At 34.8% G+C, this 15,587-nt stretch overlaps 1 protein-coding gene across 1 annotated transcript in view; it reads right to left on the bottom strand.

The window, feature by feature from the left end:
- Positions 1–15,587, bottom strand: part of LOC150102555 (uncharacterized) — a 93,358-nt gene that overhangs the window by 44,514 nt on the left and 33,257 nt on the right. Inside the window, exons 3-4 of the mRNA XM_090398703.1 lie at positions 7,574–7,813; positions 4,351–4,458 (exon numbers count right to left, since the gene is read on the bottom strand). Coding sequence (XP_090254829.1) covers positions 4,351–4,458; positions 7,574–7,813 — 348 coding nt within the window. The remainder of the gene's footprint in view (positions 1–4,350; positions 4,459–7,573; positions 7,814–15,587) is intronic.

Raw genomic sequence — 15,587 nt, forward strand, 5'->3', positions numbered from 1 at the left:
TTATCATCATTTTTACTTGGGCTTCCCGCACGATTCGAATATTTATGAACGGTGCAATAATAAGGAATTCAGGCAAACACAATATTTAGATCAACAAAATAAAACATTTAATATATGATATGGTTAACAAATACAAGAACTCTATTTTAAAATGGAACTATACAATTAACTTAACACTTCTTCTTAGGTCACTGATGCTAATTCAATGTTCTAACTTTCATATACTATTCACAGTCTCAAAAACACAAATCTTCTTATCTCAAGTTAATATAACAATTTCACATTTTATTCAGTCTTCACAAATCTTTCAGCTCAATGATTATATTCACAGCAGGCAATAAACTACGTAAGCTATATTCCAAGCAAATATATTCCCGGACCTTGAGCATCGGAGGTATATTACAGTTAATGCTAGAATAGAGAAACTTATACAACTACTCTTACCAGACAAATTCTTCAATACATCAAATTATTGAGAGAGCACTTATGAATTAACTTAATTAACATCAGCGGAACACACATAACAAATATTCTCCATAGTTTAAAATGTATTACTGTAAGTCGCACTTCACTATTCCAAACAACAGTAATTAGGTACTAATATCTTTTCCTGTTCACTTTTCTCCAAGTAATTAATATAACCTTTTCCTAGGGCAACATAGAATTTAATCGTAATCCAGATTAACTAGAACTAATCAGAATTTTCGTATTGACTGTCCAGTTTCCTCTTATCTGATTACGGCATCAACCTTTTTTCATAACAACAGCAGATTTCGCTTATAACATTAAACTTTATGTTTCACTACTTATAGGTTCACTTCCGAACACTATACTCATAAATCTCTGCCCTGAGGATTATATAATCTTGGTTCCGCAAAACTCTCTCCTCCTTCTTAATAATAATTCTTCTCTATCCCTCTTATCTATGACCTCCCTCTTCTCTATATATCTGTCTATCTCTATATGACCTTCACTCCCACCTTACGTTCGAACGCCACGCTCTACTCCACTCGTGGTTGTTTACGCGTGCGTCTCCATGACAACAGACTGCACGTAAACATTTCGCTAATGTAATGTATGGTCTATTATTATTCATGAGTGATTACATAACATTAAATATTTCACAAAATAAAACAACAGAATATTTAAGCTACTTCTTTAACTTTTTGATTACGTATACAGTTAAATATAAATTAACACTTTACGTTACACCATATATATTTAGTTATACAAAATTCTAAACATATTATTATTTTATAAACTAATAGCAGGTCAAGTTTTGAATAAATATTTAATTAGTAATTCTTAATTAAGGAATAATAAACAATTTTATATAAACCATGATTAATATTTAATAAGCCATGTTAAATGTGAATGAAAATAATAAATTACATAACATAGCTTCATTCACAATTTAACAATATCCACTTGGTCTTTGTCGTTTCATGTCCCTACAATTTTTTTAAATAGGGTTTTGATTAGTCTTTGACTAGTATAGATTGTATCGATCAGAAGAAAATCAACAAATAATAGTGGAAAAAAGTTTGTACTTTTAAAAATATACTTACGACTGTGCGAGAGCCTGTGTAGCTCAGTGGATGTGGCGTTTGCACACCACGGCGCTTGGCCGCACGAAGGAAGACTTGGTACCGAGTCTAGTCGGCGACTAGAGGAAATTTTTCTAAGCCTTTTTTTGACCGGTTTCCGAGTTAGTCGATCTCTGGCACGGGCAAGCGGGTTTTTCGTCCCGTAAACTCAAGAAAATCGACCGTAGAACCCACATTATTTCAGACATTAAATATATTGTGTTAGGGTTAGGAACCACGAGATGGCGGCACATTTGAGCCGTCTCTCTTCACTGTGTACCGCTTAATTAGTGATAGCCTTGGGCCATCTATCTCTGATTGGTACCAGTGGAGATTGAACTGCCCACTCAGTCTCCAAAAGTTAGATAGGGCTAAATGGCCTCGCCTACTCCCCGTATACGGGAATAAAAAGGCGTTAGCTGATTTTTTTTTTTTTTACTTACGACTGTATCTGCTATGTAGTACAAACACAAAAATACTTCTTCTTTCAAGATTGTTTATAATCGGCCTATTTTCAACACACGGTATTCTATCACCGATTATAAACACAAAAATACGAATGTGTATATGTTTGGATAAATAATGTGTGACTTTACTATGAAATTGTTCCGCTGGTCTTCGCTTTGCTTTGATTGGCTTTAAAACAATAAAATTTGACTTAAATATAAAGAGCCAATAGGCTTCATTTCGGCGATATAAACATTATTTAAATTAAGGGAATATTAAATCCCACATTGTTTTAAAACCGAATCAAGGTCACGCGTATTTTTGTCTTAACACCACACCACTTCATCTCCACTAACTGTAAATTAGAATGTTATACGCCCTCTAGCCTTGACGTTGCAATAATACAAAAGCAACTAAACAAAATTCGCACGTTTTGATTTGAATTAGAATTAATTATCGACATATTGTATATGTATGTCGTATTAAGCACCAAATTTTGAAAAAAAAAATATTTACGAATATCAATAATATTAAATAATTTTTAAGAACTGAAAAATGATACAAAAATTTTTATACAAATATCTGGTGAATAGTAATGATATTCCATGCTCTTGGCCCCCATTCAGCTTGGTGCTCAGGGCGGACTCCCCCCCCCCCCCTCTCTGGGTACGCCACTGTAATATCATACCGTATGATATTACATTACTCGCATAGTTAAGCTACCGGTATAAAAGTACGAAAGTAAAATATTCTAGTATTAATATTTTATTTTGCTTTTACATTAATGCTGGTGATGTGTAAAAACTCTCAACATATAATTTGCTTAATTCACACCACTCGGGAGTGTAAAAATGCCTTGATAAGCGGATGTACTAAATATGTTGAAGGATGCAACAAACATTATGAGGCAAGGGAAAAAAATAACAGAATGGGACCAATTTTTATTTATTTATTTATTTATTTTTTATATAGTTACCTCTCATAAGTATCAATGATAAACTTTGCCAATAAAAAAATTTCCTCCCCGGCTCACAAGTAACTGTTTAGAACGTTTTAAATATAATCGTTTTTATTTACCGTATTTACTTATTTTTATTTTTTGAAATTTTGAGGCGTATGGGCCTTCAGGGTAGTGTATAAAATGGCGAAAAAGAGCAGCCGAAACACCTAAAGCAAGTGGCCAACATCTTGAAAAAAAAAAAATTTTGAAAATGCAAATAGGAAATCAAAACGTTCTCACCATGAACATTAAAACATCAGTAAAATCAAAAATCGAATGATATGGAAATAAACTGTGATTAATTTTAAAACCCTCAAAAATTGCGAGAATTCTGTGGATCCACCGAATAAAAATGGCCGCTATAATTAAGAGGATGCCATGAAAAAAATCTAAAAAAAAAATCTCTTCCATCTAAAACCACTTTCATCAAAATCAAAATTATTGCAATGAATGATCCAACTGGGTTTTCTCATTGTTTAGAGAACTGAAAGATATAGTTCTGAAGAAATGCCGGGAGAGTAATAGTATGCCGTTTTTTCTACCTAAATGTTTGATGTTAAGCTAAAAATGTGAAGTAGGCTTTTGCAGATTAAATATCACTATAATTATACAAATCTTTAGTAAGGCCTAAATATTCTTTTAATTCAAGCCGACACACACACACACACACACACACACACACACACACACACACACACACACACACACACACGAGTATAATTTTCAAGCAGGTTAAATGAAATGCGATGACGATGATTAATATGGGTGGGGAGAATGTAACCATTAACGACACAAAGAACATTAAACTGCTCTGCCGGTAGTTTTATTGATTACTGACAGTCATGGTTGTTAAATAAGTTTTAAGTACTATTATGTATAATTATCATATTATTAATTTATGAAATCACTTTAATAAAAGGAGGTTTTGTGTCGAGAGTATCTGTCTCACTTTTCTGAGGGAACAGGTAAAAATATCGGACATTTTATTCGTGATGAAAAGCTGATGCTAACCGTATTTTTTATGCAATTAGTGTGTGTGTGGCGGGGTGAGAGAGTGATAATCGAATTATTGCCTTTGATAAAAAGGAAATAAAAAGAAATCTTTATTCATTTATTATTATTATTATTATTAATCATACAATTTAAAATATAAATATACAGTGTGTAAATACAGTGTGTAAATTGAAAATGGATACCATATGGCCTCATTTGATATGAGGTTATATAAATGTTGTGTATAAGTTTTTATTTCTAATAATTGATTTTTAGCTAAGGAAGGAACATCTGAAATTATACTGAATATTATAAATCATTTACCTCTCAGACCGTCCTTGTCTGCTGCTGACACGTCTGCTCCTGACTTGATTAAGGAAAGGATGGCTTCGCTGCTTCCTGAAGGACAGTACGTTTTACTAGCCATGGTCTCTTGGGAAGGACGGACAACGACAAGTAAAAAGTCTTATATCTATCTGAACTAAGCGCTACGTTTGATCTTCTGAAATCAAGCTTTCTACTTCATTAAATTTATTTCTTATTGATTAATTCTAAATATCTTTCTGGTTTTCAGAAAGAAGTATTTAATTTAATTTTAAATAACTAATTCATTATTTCAAAATTTTAAATCACTATTTCAAATTACTAAGTCAAAAATATATATGCTATGCATCTACTAATTTCACTACAGCAAGTTTTAAACATTATATAAAATTCATTTTGTTTTTTTCCAATTTATTTATAATCATGCTGTATAATGTCTGGTATGTGTATATGCGTATATGTGTGTGTGTGTGTGTGTGTGTGTGTGGTTCTCGCATATTGGCCTGGCAGACCTCTACGATTATGGTGGGAATGTAACCAGTTTTTTTTATACCAGTTTCGTTCTGTTTATAAAGAAATGCCAGTTTTAATCTTATTCTAATTTAAATATCAGAATTAGCTAGACCTTTATTAGAGGACACTGTTTTATGAAAGATATCTTAAAATTTATTACTATCAGTCCTCCAGATCGCGTACCTCACTGATAGAGAATTTAAACTAACTGAAAGTGACAATTTGATGACCGCATTTTGGAACAGCCATTTGCTATTCAGAAAAGCGTTTTTTTTTTTACATTGCTGACACTTGCACATTTAAAGGAAGAAGAAGAGTTTACGGTTTGTATGTAGAATTGTCATAAGGACATAAATGGCAATTTGACTCATTGACTTATTTCATTGTGTCTCAGAGGCAAACAACATGTTGTGCAAGATGCATGTATACGAACTCTAACCACCCGTTTTTACTCGGATTCAAGATATTGAATTCTCTGGACCAAATCCTTCATATAACCTTCCTTGTAACTGTCAGTGACTATTATTGGGTTCTCGCCATGGAATCTGGTTCCACGCTGAAACAGGATTCATATGTTCTTCATGCGCCGCACTTGCATTGCAATTATCCAAATAATCTTTACTAGAAAGTGCAAACAAGTGAACTTTGTCCTCAAGGTACTCAGCTTTAGTTTTTGTGATTATTATTTTTGGCGATAATATGTGATGAAAATGTCTAGTGCAAATCTAAGAAGTTACAGAATGTTCAGTCATCCCTGGTAAGTAGCTGAACATTTTTTATTATGTTATTGTTAATTGTTTTTAATAATTATTTAATTAGTAATTGTTTAATACACAGTCTATTATTGTTGGGAATACATAAATTATCGCTTTTCACAATTGTAACTCAGTTTATTCTAATATACTGTCGCCCTTGTATAATAAATATTAAAATTCTGGGTTATGGCGTGAATTCAATAACCTTCGAACTAACTAACTTGCATGTATTTAAAGTATTTTTAAATATTAATTATACCCAAATCTCCATTATCCAGAAAGTTATTATTTTAAGTCACTCAGAATACAATAACCAACTAGAATGCAAACATCTATTTCGTCTCAGCACTCCCTCTCTTTATCATACTTCCCTCTTCTACGTTCTCCAATTTCTAACTCTGAATGGCTTTACTTCTCTTCTTTCACTTTCTCTGTGTTTGTTCTTGGGAACAGATTCTCTTCTGCAGTTTTTTGCTGGGATTACAGTCTTTTAAGAAAATATGAAGTTACATTTATTTTACCAACCTCAAAAAATATATCCCCTATACTAATGTGCTTCATGGTTTCATAACATTTCTTTCTTGGGGTCGATATATAAAATACGCAAATGAATCGCGATAACCAGAAAAAAAAGTGCGCTTCGCATGAAGTTTGGACGATTTATTAATCGAAGCAGCCACCTCAGATTATGTCAGTAACTAACCCATAACATTTCCGACTTTTATATTGGAGACTCAGTTTATTATTTATTTTCAGGTGCGTTATTCAGGATGTTACGTCTGAGACTTAAAAGAGAACTCAGTTCCCTTCAAATATGGAAAACATTAAAGAGAAATGTTTTGAACCGCGTGTTTCTCATCGTGAATATTGAAATCTGTGGGCTGTTGCGGCACAACCATCTTGGCATTGTCAACAGTAAAAATAATTCGCTACATCTGGAGGTCGGTTGGCTGAGTAGTTAGCGTATCCGCTCTCCAGTCAAGAGGCTGCAGGTTCGAATTCAATTAGGGGCATAGATGTTTGTGATTGCCCAACTTACTCTTAGTGAAAGGGCATCTGCGACCCTGCCACTTTTTCTAGAAGAAGGCTTCACTCCTAAAACCTAATGAGGTAATGGAGTGACCAACCATACGAGGTCAAAGTGACATCCATAAGCAATCCATTTGATAGATGTACTCAAGTAATTTTTTTTTGTATCTATATTTTTTAATTCTGTGTAATGCATGAAGTCTTCTACGAAATAAGCAGTGCCTTTAGAAATAAATTAGCTATTTTATGTTCTATCATTCGGCTAAATAGTCTTATAAGTTACTTAAATATATTGTTTAATTCTTATCAAGGTGGATCCAATTACAAAGCAATATAGACTCGCCTAAAATACACTGACCGATCTATAACTCGTAAGTTCACAGAATTTAAAGTGATTTAAAAACAGAATCAAAACTGCACAACGCATCACCTTGCTGAAAGGTTCAGATATGAAGAAAATTTGTAGATTCGTACTTGCTAAAATGCAATCATCGCTTCAAACTTAATGAAATCTCAAAGTAAAAGGCCATATATGATTTCCCTTTTATTTTGTGTTGCAAAGATGTTTTCATAAAAATATAGAATAATACATCTGGTGGGTAGGGGATGAGTTTTGTGTAATCAAAATCAATGAAGTAGATGCAGCAAACGCTGTAACGATATTATATTGTTACTGCGATGAGAAAGACTGATTCTGCTGTCTATTAAGGTGGAATTGAATATCTTTTACGTCATTTACTGACTACTCTCTGCTTAATTTAATAGTTTTAAGAATTAAATATAACATTAAATTGTGATCACAGTTTGGGATTGTAATGTTTGTGGATATCCTTTTTTACTACAAGTGTTGCATGAAAGATGAAAAGGGAAACAGTGAAGTGTTATTTGATCTCCCGAAACACACTTTAATAATAAGTTTAAGATACCTGCGCTGGCTGCCCATAAGAGCGGACTACGGCCATCTTGGTCCAAACAGTTGACATCGACTCCTAACTGTAGCAACTTTCGAAGTACGGATAAACCCATGTGAACGTTGTTGCCCATTTCACTATTTGGCCCACACATCTGAGCTGCATAATGTATGGGGTAGGCCCCGTGAATATCAGGAGTGTGAGCATTGGCTCCTGAATTGGCCAACATTTCCAGAGATTCCACATCGCCACACACTAAGAAAAGAGAAAAGAAAATCGTATTTATATACTATATTATACTGACGAAAGCGTAATCTCCAGTGTGTTCCTAGTAATTGAAATTAATTGGGGGTATTTCTTACAATATCCCCAATCTATCAAATAAGCACTATCACATACATAAAATCAGAACTGATATTATTTTCTATAGAACTTAAATAACCAATAGATAATTTGGTGTGCATTTTTATTATATATCGTAATTGGACCCAGTACAATATATAATGTCAAAGCAAATGGAAAATTTTAGTGATTAACGAAATGAATCTTATTTAGTCTCTAAAACTACCTTCTTTGGCGTAGTTACTGAGTCGAATTTCTACCAGAATTTCTGTCAGCGGCTTTCTACCAGAATCCTTCGCTTGCGAAGGATTCTGGTAGAAAGTCGCTGGCATTGTAATGCAGTCTCATACCCCTCTACAGAATTTTCGACATGCGTCGAAAGGATTCAAGTTAAGAGATTGTGCCAGTGAGGACATTTAATTAAATTAATTAATTATTTGATTAACTGGTTTGGGCTGGCTAAATTGTGATAATATTGTTACCCTCGAAGCATCTTTCATCAGTGGGATAGAATATCCACATCAGAGGCTGTACATGGTCGACAAATAGTAACAGCTATTTTTACGAGATTGCATACCCACATTATAGCTAGGATGTTTTGAATGCCTTTAGTTGGTGGCCGATTTTCAGAGCTCAGCGCAAGATCTGCCTTGCTCCTCGCGTTTAACCTCTATATTGACCTTAACCCGCCCACGGGATTAATTTTCATGGGCGGGATTCACGTAAAAATTAACTCTAAAGAATGAAATAAATGAACATACCACTGTTGCTGTAACAATTAAGAAATTGGCAGGTAAGAAATAAGAAAAGGTGTTATGTCATGAATAAGTAATATCACTGATTATATTGGTGAAAAGCTGACAACCTCACTGATATTTTGAATAAATCAATATTATTGTGAAAGAGTCGAAAAAAATTATCTAGTTATGAACTTTCTTTTATGTTAAGAAATTTCACATATAAAGCAAATGTGAAAATGCTTAATATAAAATGTTTGTGCTATTTTTGCACAGTTAAGACGACACATGATCTGTAATTGGACAAACTGTACACGAGAAACATTTACAAGGGTTTTATAATTGAAGGTGAATTAGCTGGTATCATTGGAGGTGGGCAGAAATTTCCTTTGGAAACTCGAGTCCCCCCCCCCTCGTATTACACAACATATTATAGAGAACTGCTCTGTTCTAAAAGAAAAAAATGAACAGTCAAGTTAATTAGCTATACCAAGCCATTGGTTCTAACGTACTAATATACATAGGAGACGAAAAATTATTTAAAAAAATAAAATAAAGTAATAAAGAATAAATAAATGAATTATGTGTCAAACAAATGCATTTTTTACACAAACGTATTAAAGATAGAAAAGTCTTATTAAAACTACAGTATTAGGAGGAAAACACTTATCTGGTAATTAATGTTTGTTTGTTTGAGAGCTGTCTGTAAGTGAACAGGAAAAATATTGTGTAATGTTATTATTATTTTAGTATTACTTTCAGGTCGCTGCTGAGTCACCGTAGTTTCGTACTAATTATTTTTCTCCGCCCAAATGTAGATTACTCTTGATTTACTGAAACTTACACGCTTTCAACCACTTCAATTGAAAACATTCGCTTTAACTTAATTACGCTTTTAACTTAATTGTCTGCATGCAGATTAGAAAAGAGTCGCTTAGCCAGATAATGAAATTTTGGTAAAATCAAGCGACGTACATTTAAAAAGTACACACGCATTCAACAGCAACAAAATCAATGATTTTTTTAGTTATTGCTTCCGTAATAATAACATTAGTTTAATAATTTTAGGTTTGGATTCATGGCTTCAGAATGCATCATATCGGAATTAATTCTAGAGAAATGGACATAAGAAAATATGCAATGTGAGCCGTTGCTCTTGTGTATTCATAAATTATCTTCAAGAATGCCATAATTCTTTTAATTAGTGTGTTTCTGTAATCTCCTTACTGATCCTGCGAACTTTATGTATTAATATATGTCATTATTAATCGATTAACATTTAAACTGCATAAGCGGCTTTTGCATTTTTTTACTTTCTTTTTTTTTTCTCCATCTGTAATAATTGGACTACTGTTTTCCGATATTGAATAACATCGATACCTTTTAATTTTCTTCAGAAAACTAGAAGTTTTTTTTTTTGCTGTTGTTGCTGTTATTCAAACGATAAATTAAACATGTTCATCCATTTAAAAACGAAATCCAGGAGGATCCAAATCCTAAAGACATTCTTTAGGATTTGGATCCTCCTTAGACCAGTTAATATTGATGATTCCATTCTTGAAAAGACCTGGGTTCAGATCCAGTCTAGGATGTGAAGAACCTTTATAAGGGTATTTTCAACTGAGTGTGAGTTAGCCGGTTTCAAACAGAGGGTGGAATGGCATATCTCCGGAAAATGAGTTTTTTAAATACTGCAAAAGACACATCAGTAGAAAAGACACACGAAATCAACAGAAGTCATACACTAGCATTAGTTGTTTTTGCGGCCCAAAACAACAATTTTAAGATTTCAGAAGTTTTAAGAAGGGTTTAGAAGGATTTTTGTTGATTCAAGGTGAAAATATTATTCTTTGGTTAATCATAGAGCTCTTCAATATATCATGGAATACGCTATGGATTAGGGCGAGTTTTCATAAATAAAGTTATCATATTTAAGTGTTCTGGATTAGTTGATTTACTAATCGAGAACCAGAACATATCCACGACACAATCCGTATTTTGTTGACTGAACTTTGAATGAGATGCTACTTTATCGGTAAGTTTCACTCTTAACATTGTAATATAATGGCTAGTTTTTCTTTGATGTGATTAGGACTTGACCGACTGCACAATTTTTCCAGTTTCTTCCTCACTAGCGTTGTCACTGCGGAATTAATAACGTTGTAACCGGCTTTAATAGCTCAACTTTTATTTAAATCGAAGTCACTTAACTGGTTTTCTGTTTGTGAAGGAAATGTTACTTATGCATTTATATATATGGTTTGGAGGTAATAGCTCAACCAATACGATACTGGCGTTATTTTCAGAGGTAGATATTCGGGTGCAGAAAATGAAAGTGTATTTTCCGTAATGCCGTAGATTAATTTTACATCAACATATAAACATATTTGTTTTTCTGAAGTAGTATGTATTACAATTCAATACTTATTTAGCGAGTAGTTGCTTTGTTCCCCATTTTGCGTGTAGGTTTCAGCCGCTATAGTTAAAATGTTTACATATTTGATTGTGTCGTGTAGATAGCCCAATAGGTGTGGCCAGTGCTCTTTGATATTTCAAATGATCACATGAAGCAAAGTGGCGCCACTCTCTGAATGATATCTCGATTTCCATTCACGAACTATCTGTGAGAATGGTTCACTGCTTTTATGTTATCTGGATGGATATCGTATGCTGGATTTGCCAAATTTGCAATCTCAAACTGTGTATATATATTCGTTCCCTTATTCTATTTAATAGAGTTCTCTTTTCTTTCTGATTACATATAGTGTGGACATTTTCTTCATGAATAGTTGTGGATCTTTGCACAAGAGAAAATGCTGCGGCTGCTTTTCAATGAGTACGTCCTAGCTAGATAATAAAAATCATCACTACGATCTACTGTAGCAATTTTAAGATTTTCTCCTTATCCCCAATCCATCTCCCGTTCACATTAAGCTGGGAAGGAGTGAGGAAGTAGCTCATATTGACCATTGTTTATTTATTCTCTCTCTCTCTCTCTCTCTCTCTCTCTCTCTGTGTGTGTGTGTGTGTGTACAGGAACTCATTGGAATTGGAGTTCTCTTGCCATCGTGTGAACTTCGATGGATCTGGTTATAGTAATTCAAGTATATCAGTTTAGTTTTAAGTGCATCATCTCTTTTCCAACTCATTCATTCTCCCCCCCCCCCAAAAAAAAACATAAAAAAACATTGGACCCATAAAGTCCAACACAGTTTACTTATTTTGTTGTCTCGGCTATGCTTCCGATGTGATAGTTGAAGTAATGATAAGATACCAGTTTTTGCTAGTATTCATTTTTGATTCTCAAACGTTATCGCAACTAAACTACATATATTCACAGATTTAATAAAACTGTAGGGATATAATACTTGCAAATGAACCCAGGTGTCATTACTAGTAAGAAAAGAGCTTGCACACGCAACAGGAACTTCGTGCGCATTAATAGCAACGTGCAGAGCGACCCGCGCCCTTTGATAATGCTGCATAAATTACCTCTCACACTGAACACGCAAACTCTTGTTAAAATTTATCATACAGGTTACACCCTTACCTTCTCCTCCTCCACTTTAACTTTCTATGAAAAGTGGAAAAAAATGAAAACTATTCGTTTGCATGTGCTGAATTTTACGAGACCATTTTATAGTTCTATTTTAATGTATCTCCAAGGTCAGTTTGTTTGACTTTGAATTATAATGAGGTATGCAAATGAAATTGGAGTGGGGAAAGAGTAAAACTGGCGTTATTTATATTTATCATCCTTAATGACATTTATATGCATTTCTGTTTCCTTAAAATTCATTAGAAGCATTTCATTATTAGAAGCACTGCTCTGACAACTACGGTTATAAGGAATTTGTACATGGTGTCTGCTAATAGCTGCTGCTCTCTGCTCGTTTGACTGTTTTTTCTGTAGGAAGAAGAGTGTATCCCTTCAACGTGGAATGCCCCAACTGAGCGTTGATTGAAAAATCGTATATTAACTCCCTTTCATATATTGGCCTCATGATAGCCATTGCAAAAAAAAAAGAAGGAAACTAAAGAATTATATGCAGTTTTTGGATTGCATGTTGAGATCGATTATATGTTTACGACTGTATTGACGCCCTACATTCAAATGATTTGGTAATGCAGATGACAAAATATTATTCAGCAGTTAGAAATTGACTCAACATTTGATTTTTCTTTCGTTTTTAGATTCCAGCTTTCGAATCATAGCTGGAATTTATTCTTTTCAAACGAATACCTTTAAAGTTACCTTTACGGCTATGAATTTCCTATCTGTATGTTCCTGGGCATCTACAGATGCCGTTTGGTCACTCCGATGCTCGGTGATGTGCCACACCAGGCCTCGCCATGTAATCCTTTGGTTTGCTTTTCTGGCGGCCTCAACTCTCTGAGGATCAGTCACTCCACACACACCATCCATCCATCCATCTCATTGATGGTCTACCCCTTCCTCTTTTTCCAGGAACTTTACCTTCTATTACTGTTCTGAGAAGTTCCCCATCCATCCTTTCTGTGAAATTTTTTTTAACTTTCTTCTGTCAATATCCTTAAAGAGCCTTAAAGTTCTACTGATCTTTTCTAACACCCATTCATTTGTACGCCCTTCAGTATATGATATCCCCAACATCTCAAAAGCAGATATCCGTTTCTTATCCGACTTCTTTAGGTTCCAAGTCTCACATCCATTACTTGCTGTTGGGAAAAAAACAACTGCATCCAAAATCCTCAACCTTGTTCCCATGGAGATAAATCCATCCTTCCAGATTTTAGACAAGTCTCTGAATGTTGTTTCAGCCATTCATAATCTTCTTCTGACGTCTTCTGAACAGCAATTCTTTACATTAATAATGGATCCCAGGTACTCAAACTTGCTGACTTCCTCAGTTCTTTTTCCATTAAGGCACACTTGTTTCTCAAAGAGCTTCTCTGTTTGTATTTCCGTTGAGAACCATAATCTTTGTCTTGCTAGGATTGAGTTGAAGTCCTCTGTTATTACTGATCTTGTTAAATTTGTCAAGAATTAGTCCTAATTCTTCCATGTCATTACAAAGGAGTACTGTATCATCAGCATACCTCAGATTACTGATCAATCTACCTCCTATCCTAATTCCTGTCTTGAGCTTATCCAATGCTTCACGCATGATGTCCTCCGCATATATACTAAACAAGCGAGGAGAAGGTAAACATCCTTGCCTAACTCCTTTTCGAACTTGAAGCCAGTCAGTCAACACCTGTTCTTACCGTGGCTTCTTGCTCCCTATACAAGTTGGCTATCAACCTGATAGTGTGTTGAGGAAAACCCATTCTTTTCATTACTTCCCACAGTTTCACATGCTCAACACAGTCAAAAACTTCAGAGTAGTCTAAGAAACACATTACCAGAGGGAGTCTGAATTCTTTATATTTTTCTATGATCTGTCTAAGGCAAAGTATGTGATCTCTGGTGCCCTTACCTTTTCTAAAACCTGCTTGTTCCTCAGGCATCTCTGCCTCAACTTTGGCCTCAATCCTATTTATCATGCTCTTCAATAAAATTTTGCTTGCATGAGATATTAAACTAATAGTTCTATAGTTCTTGCACGCCTTCATATCACCTTTCTTATGTAGTGGTATGAAAACCGACTTCTTCCAGTCTCTAGGCCATGATCCTGTCTCCCATATCCTTGTAATCAATCTTTGAAACACTATTATCCCTCCATCCCCTGTGACCTTAATTAACTATGCTGGGTTTTCATCTGCACCTGGGGCCTTATTGCTGTTAAGCTGCTTAACTGCTCTTTCAACTTCATGCCTAAGTGGAGGAGGTTCCAAATCAAAATTTTCCTGGTGAGAAGGCTCCACATTTTCTTTATCCGCTCTGCTGTATAGTTCCTCACAATATTCTTTCCATCTGTTTTTGATTTCCAACTCTTCTGTTAGTAATGCTTCATTCCTGTCTTTGATGACATTCAATTTATGCTTAAACTTCTGCTTTAAGTCACGAATTAAATAAAACATCCTTTTATAATTGTGCTTCCTCATCTGGAACTGTATCTCTTCACATTTATTAGTATAGAACTTTCCCTTGTCCTGCTTGATGGCTCTTCTGACTTCTCTATGTAATCTCTTGTATTCTTCAGTCCCTGTGTCTCTTTGTTTTTTACAACGCCTTTTTTTATTAGTTCCCATGTTGAATCTGATATCCATGGGTCTCTTGGTCTTTTTATTGGGCCGAGATACTTCTTCGCTGTATCCTGTATTATCACCTTGTTAACTCCTTCCCAAAGCATTTCTGGTGAGTTCTCCTCATTGGTCTCCAAAAAATCATCCAACCGTGTTGATGTTTCTTCTGTGAATCCACTAGGAATTAATCTAACATTCAATCTAGTGGGATGTGCCTGACCTGGAAGTTTTCAGAGTCTTAATCTTACTTTGGTTCTTACTAGTTGATGGTCTGTACCACAATCTGCTCCAGGACAAGTATGCAAATCAGAGATGCTCGTCCTCCACCGCTGGAGAGCCAGGATGTAATCAATCTGGTGCCTTGATCTGTCAATGTTAGATGTCCAAGTATAGGTCCGTCGTGGATGTTTCTGGAGGTAGGTGTTGGTAATAACTAATCTGTTAGCATGGGCAAATTCCAACAGTCTTTCACCATGGGTGTTAAGTTCACGGGACCAAACATGCCACACTCCGGCCTGACTCCCATGCTCTTTCCCACTTTTGTATTTAGGTCCTCTAAGATGTAAAGTATGTCTCTCCTTGGTAGGCAGTCCAAAACAGTTTGTAAGTTTTCATAGAATTCCCCACTCTCTTCTTTAGGCCTATCCGTGTTGGGTACGTAAACTGCCACAACTGATACATTGGCAGGCTGAGCCTTAAGTCTAATAGAAAGTATCCTATCATTAATGGGGGTAATAACCAAGAAGGCTTCTTGCCTGAGCTGTCTTCGGTATCACAGCTAC

Source organism: Typopeltis vanoorti, chromosome 10, assembly GCF_054136105.1.
Source record: "Typopeltis vanoorti isolate ZY-2024b chromosome 10, IOZ_Tvanoo_1.0, whole genome shotgun sequence".
NCBI classification, from domain to species: Eukaryota; Metazoa; Arthropoda; class Arachnida; order Uropygi; family Thelyphonidae; genus Typopeltis; species Typopeltis vanoorti.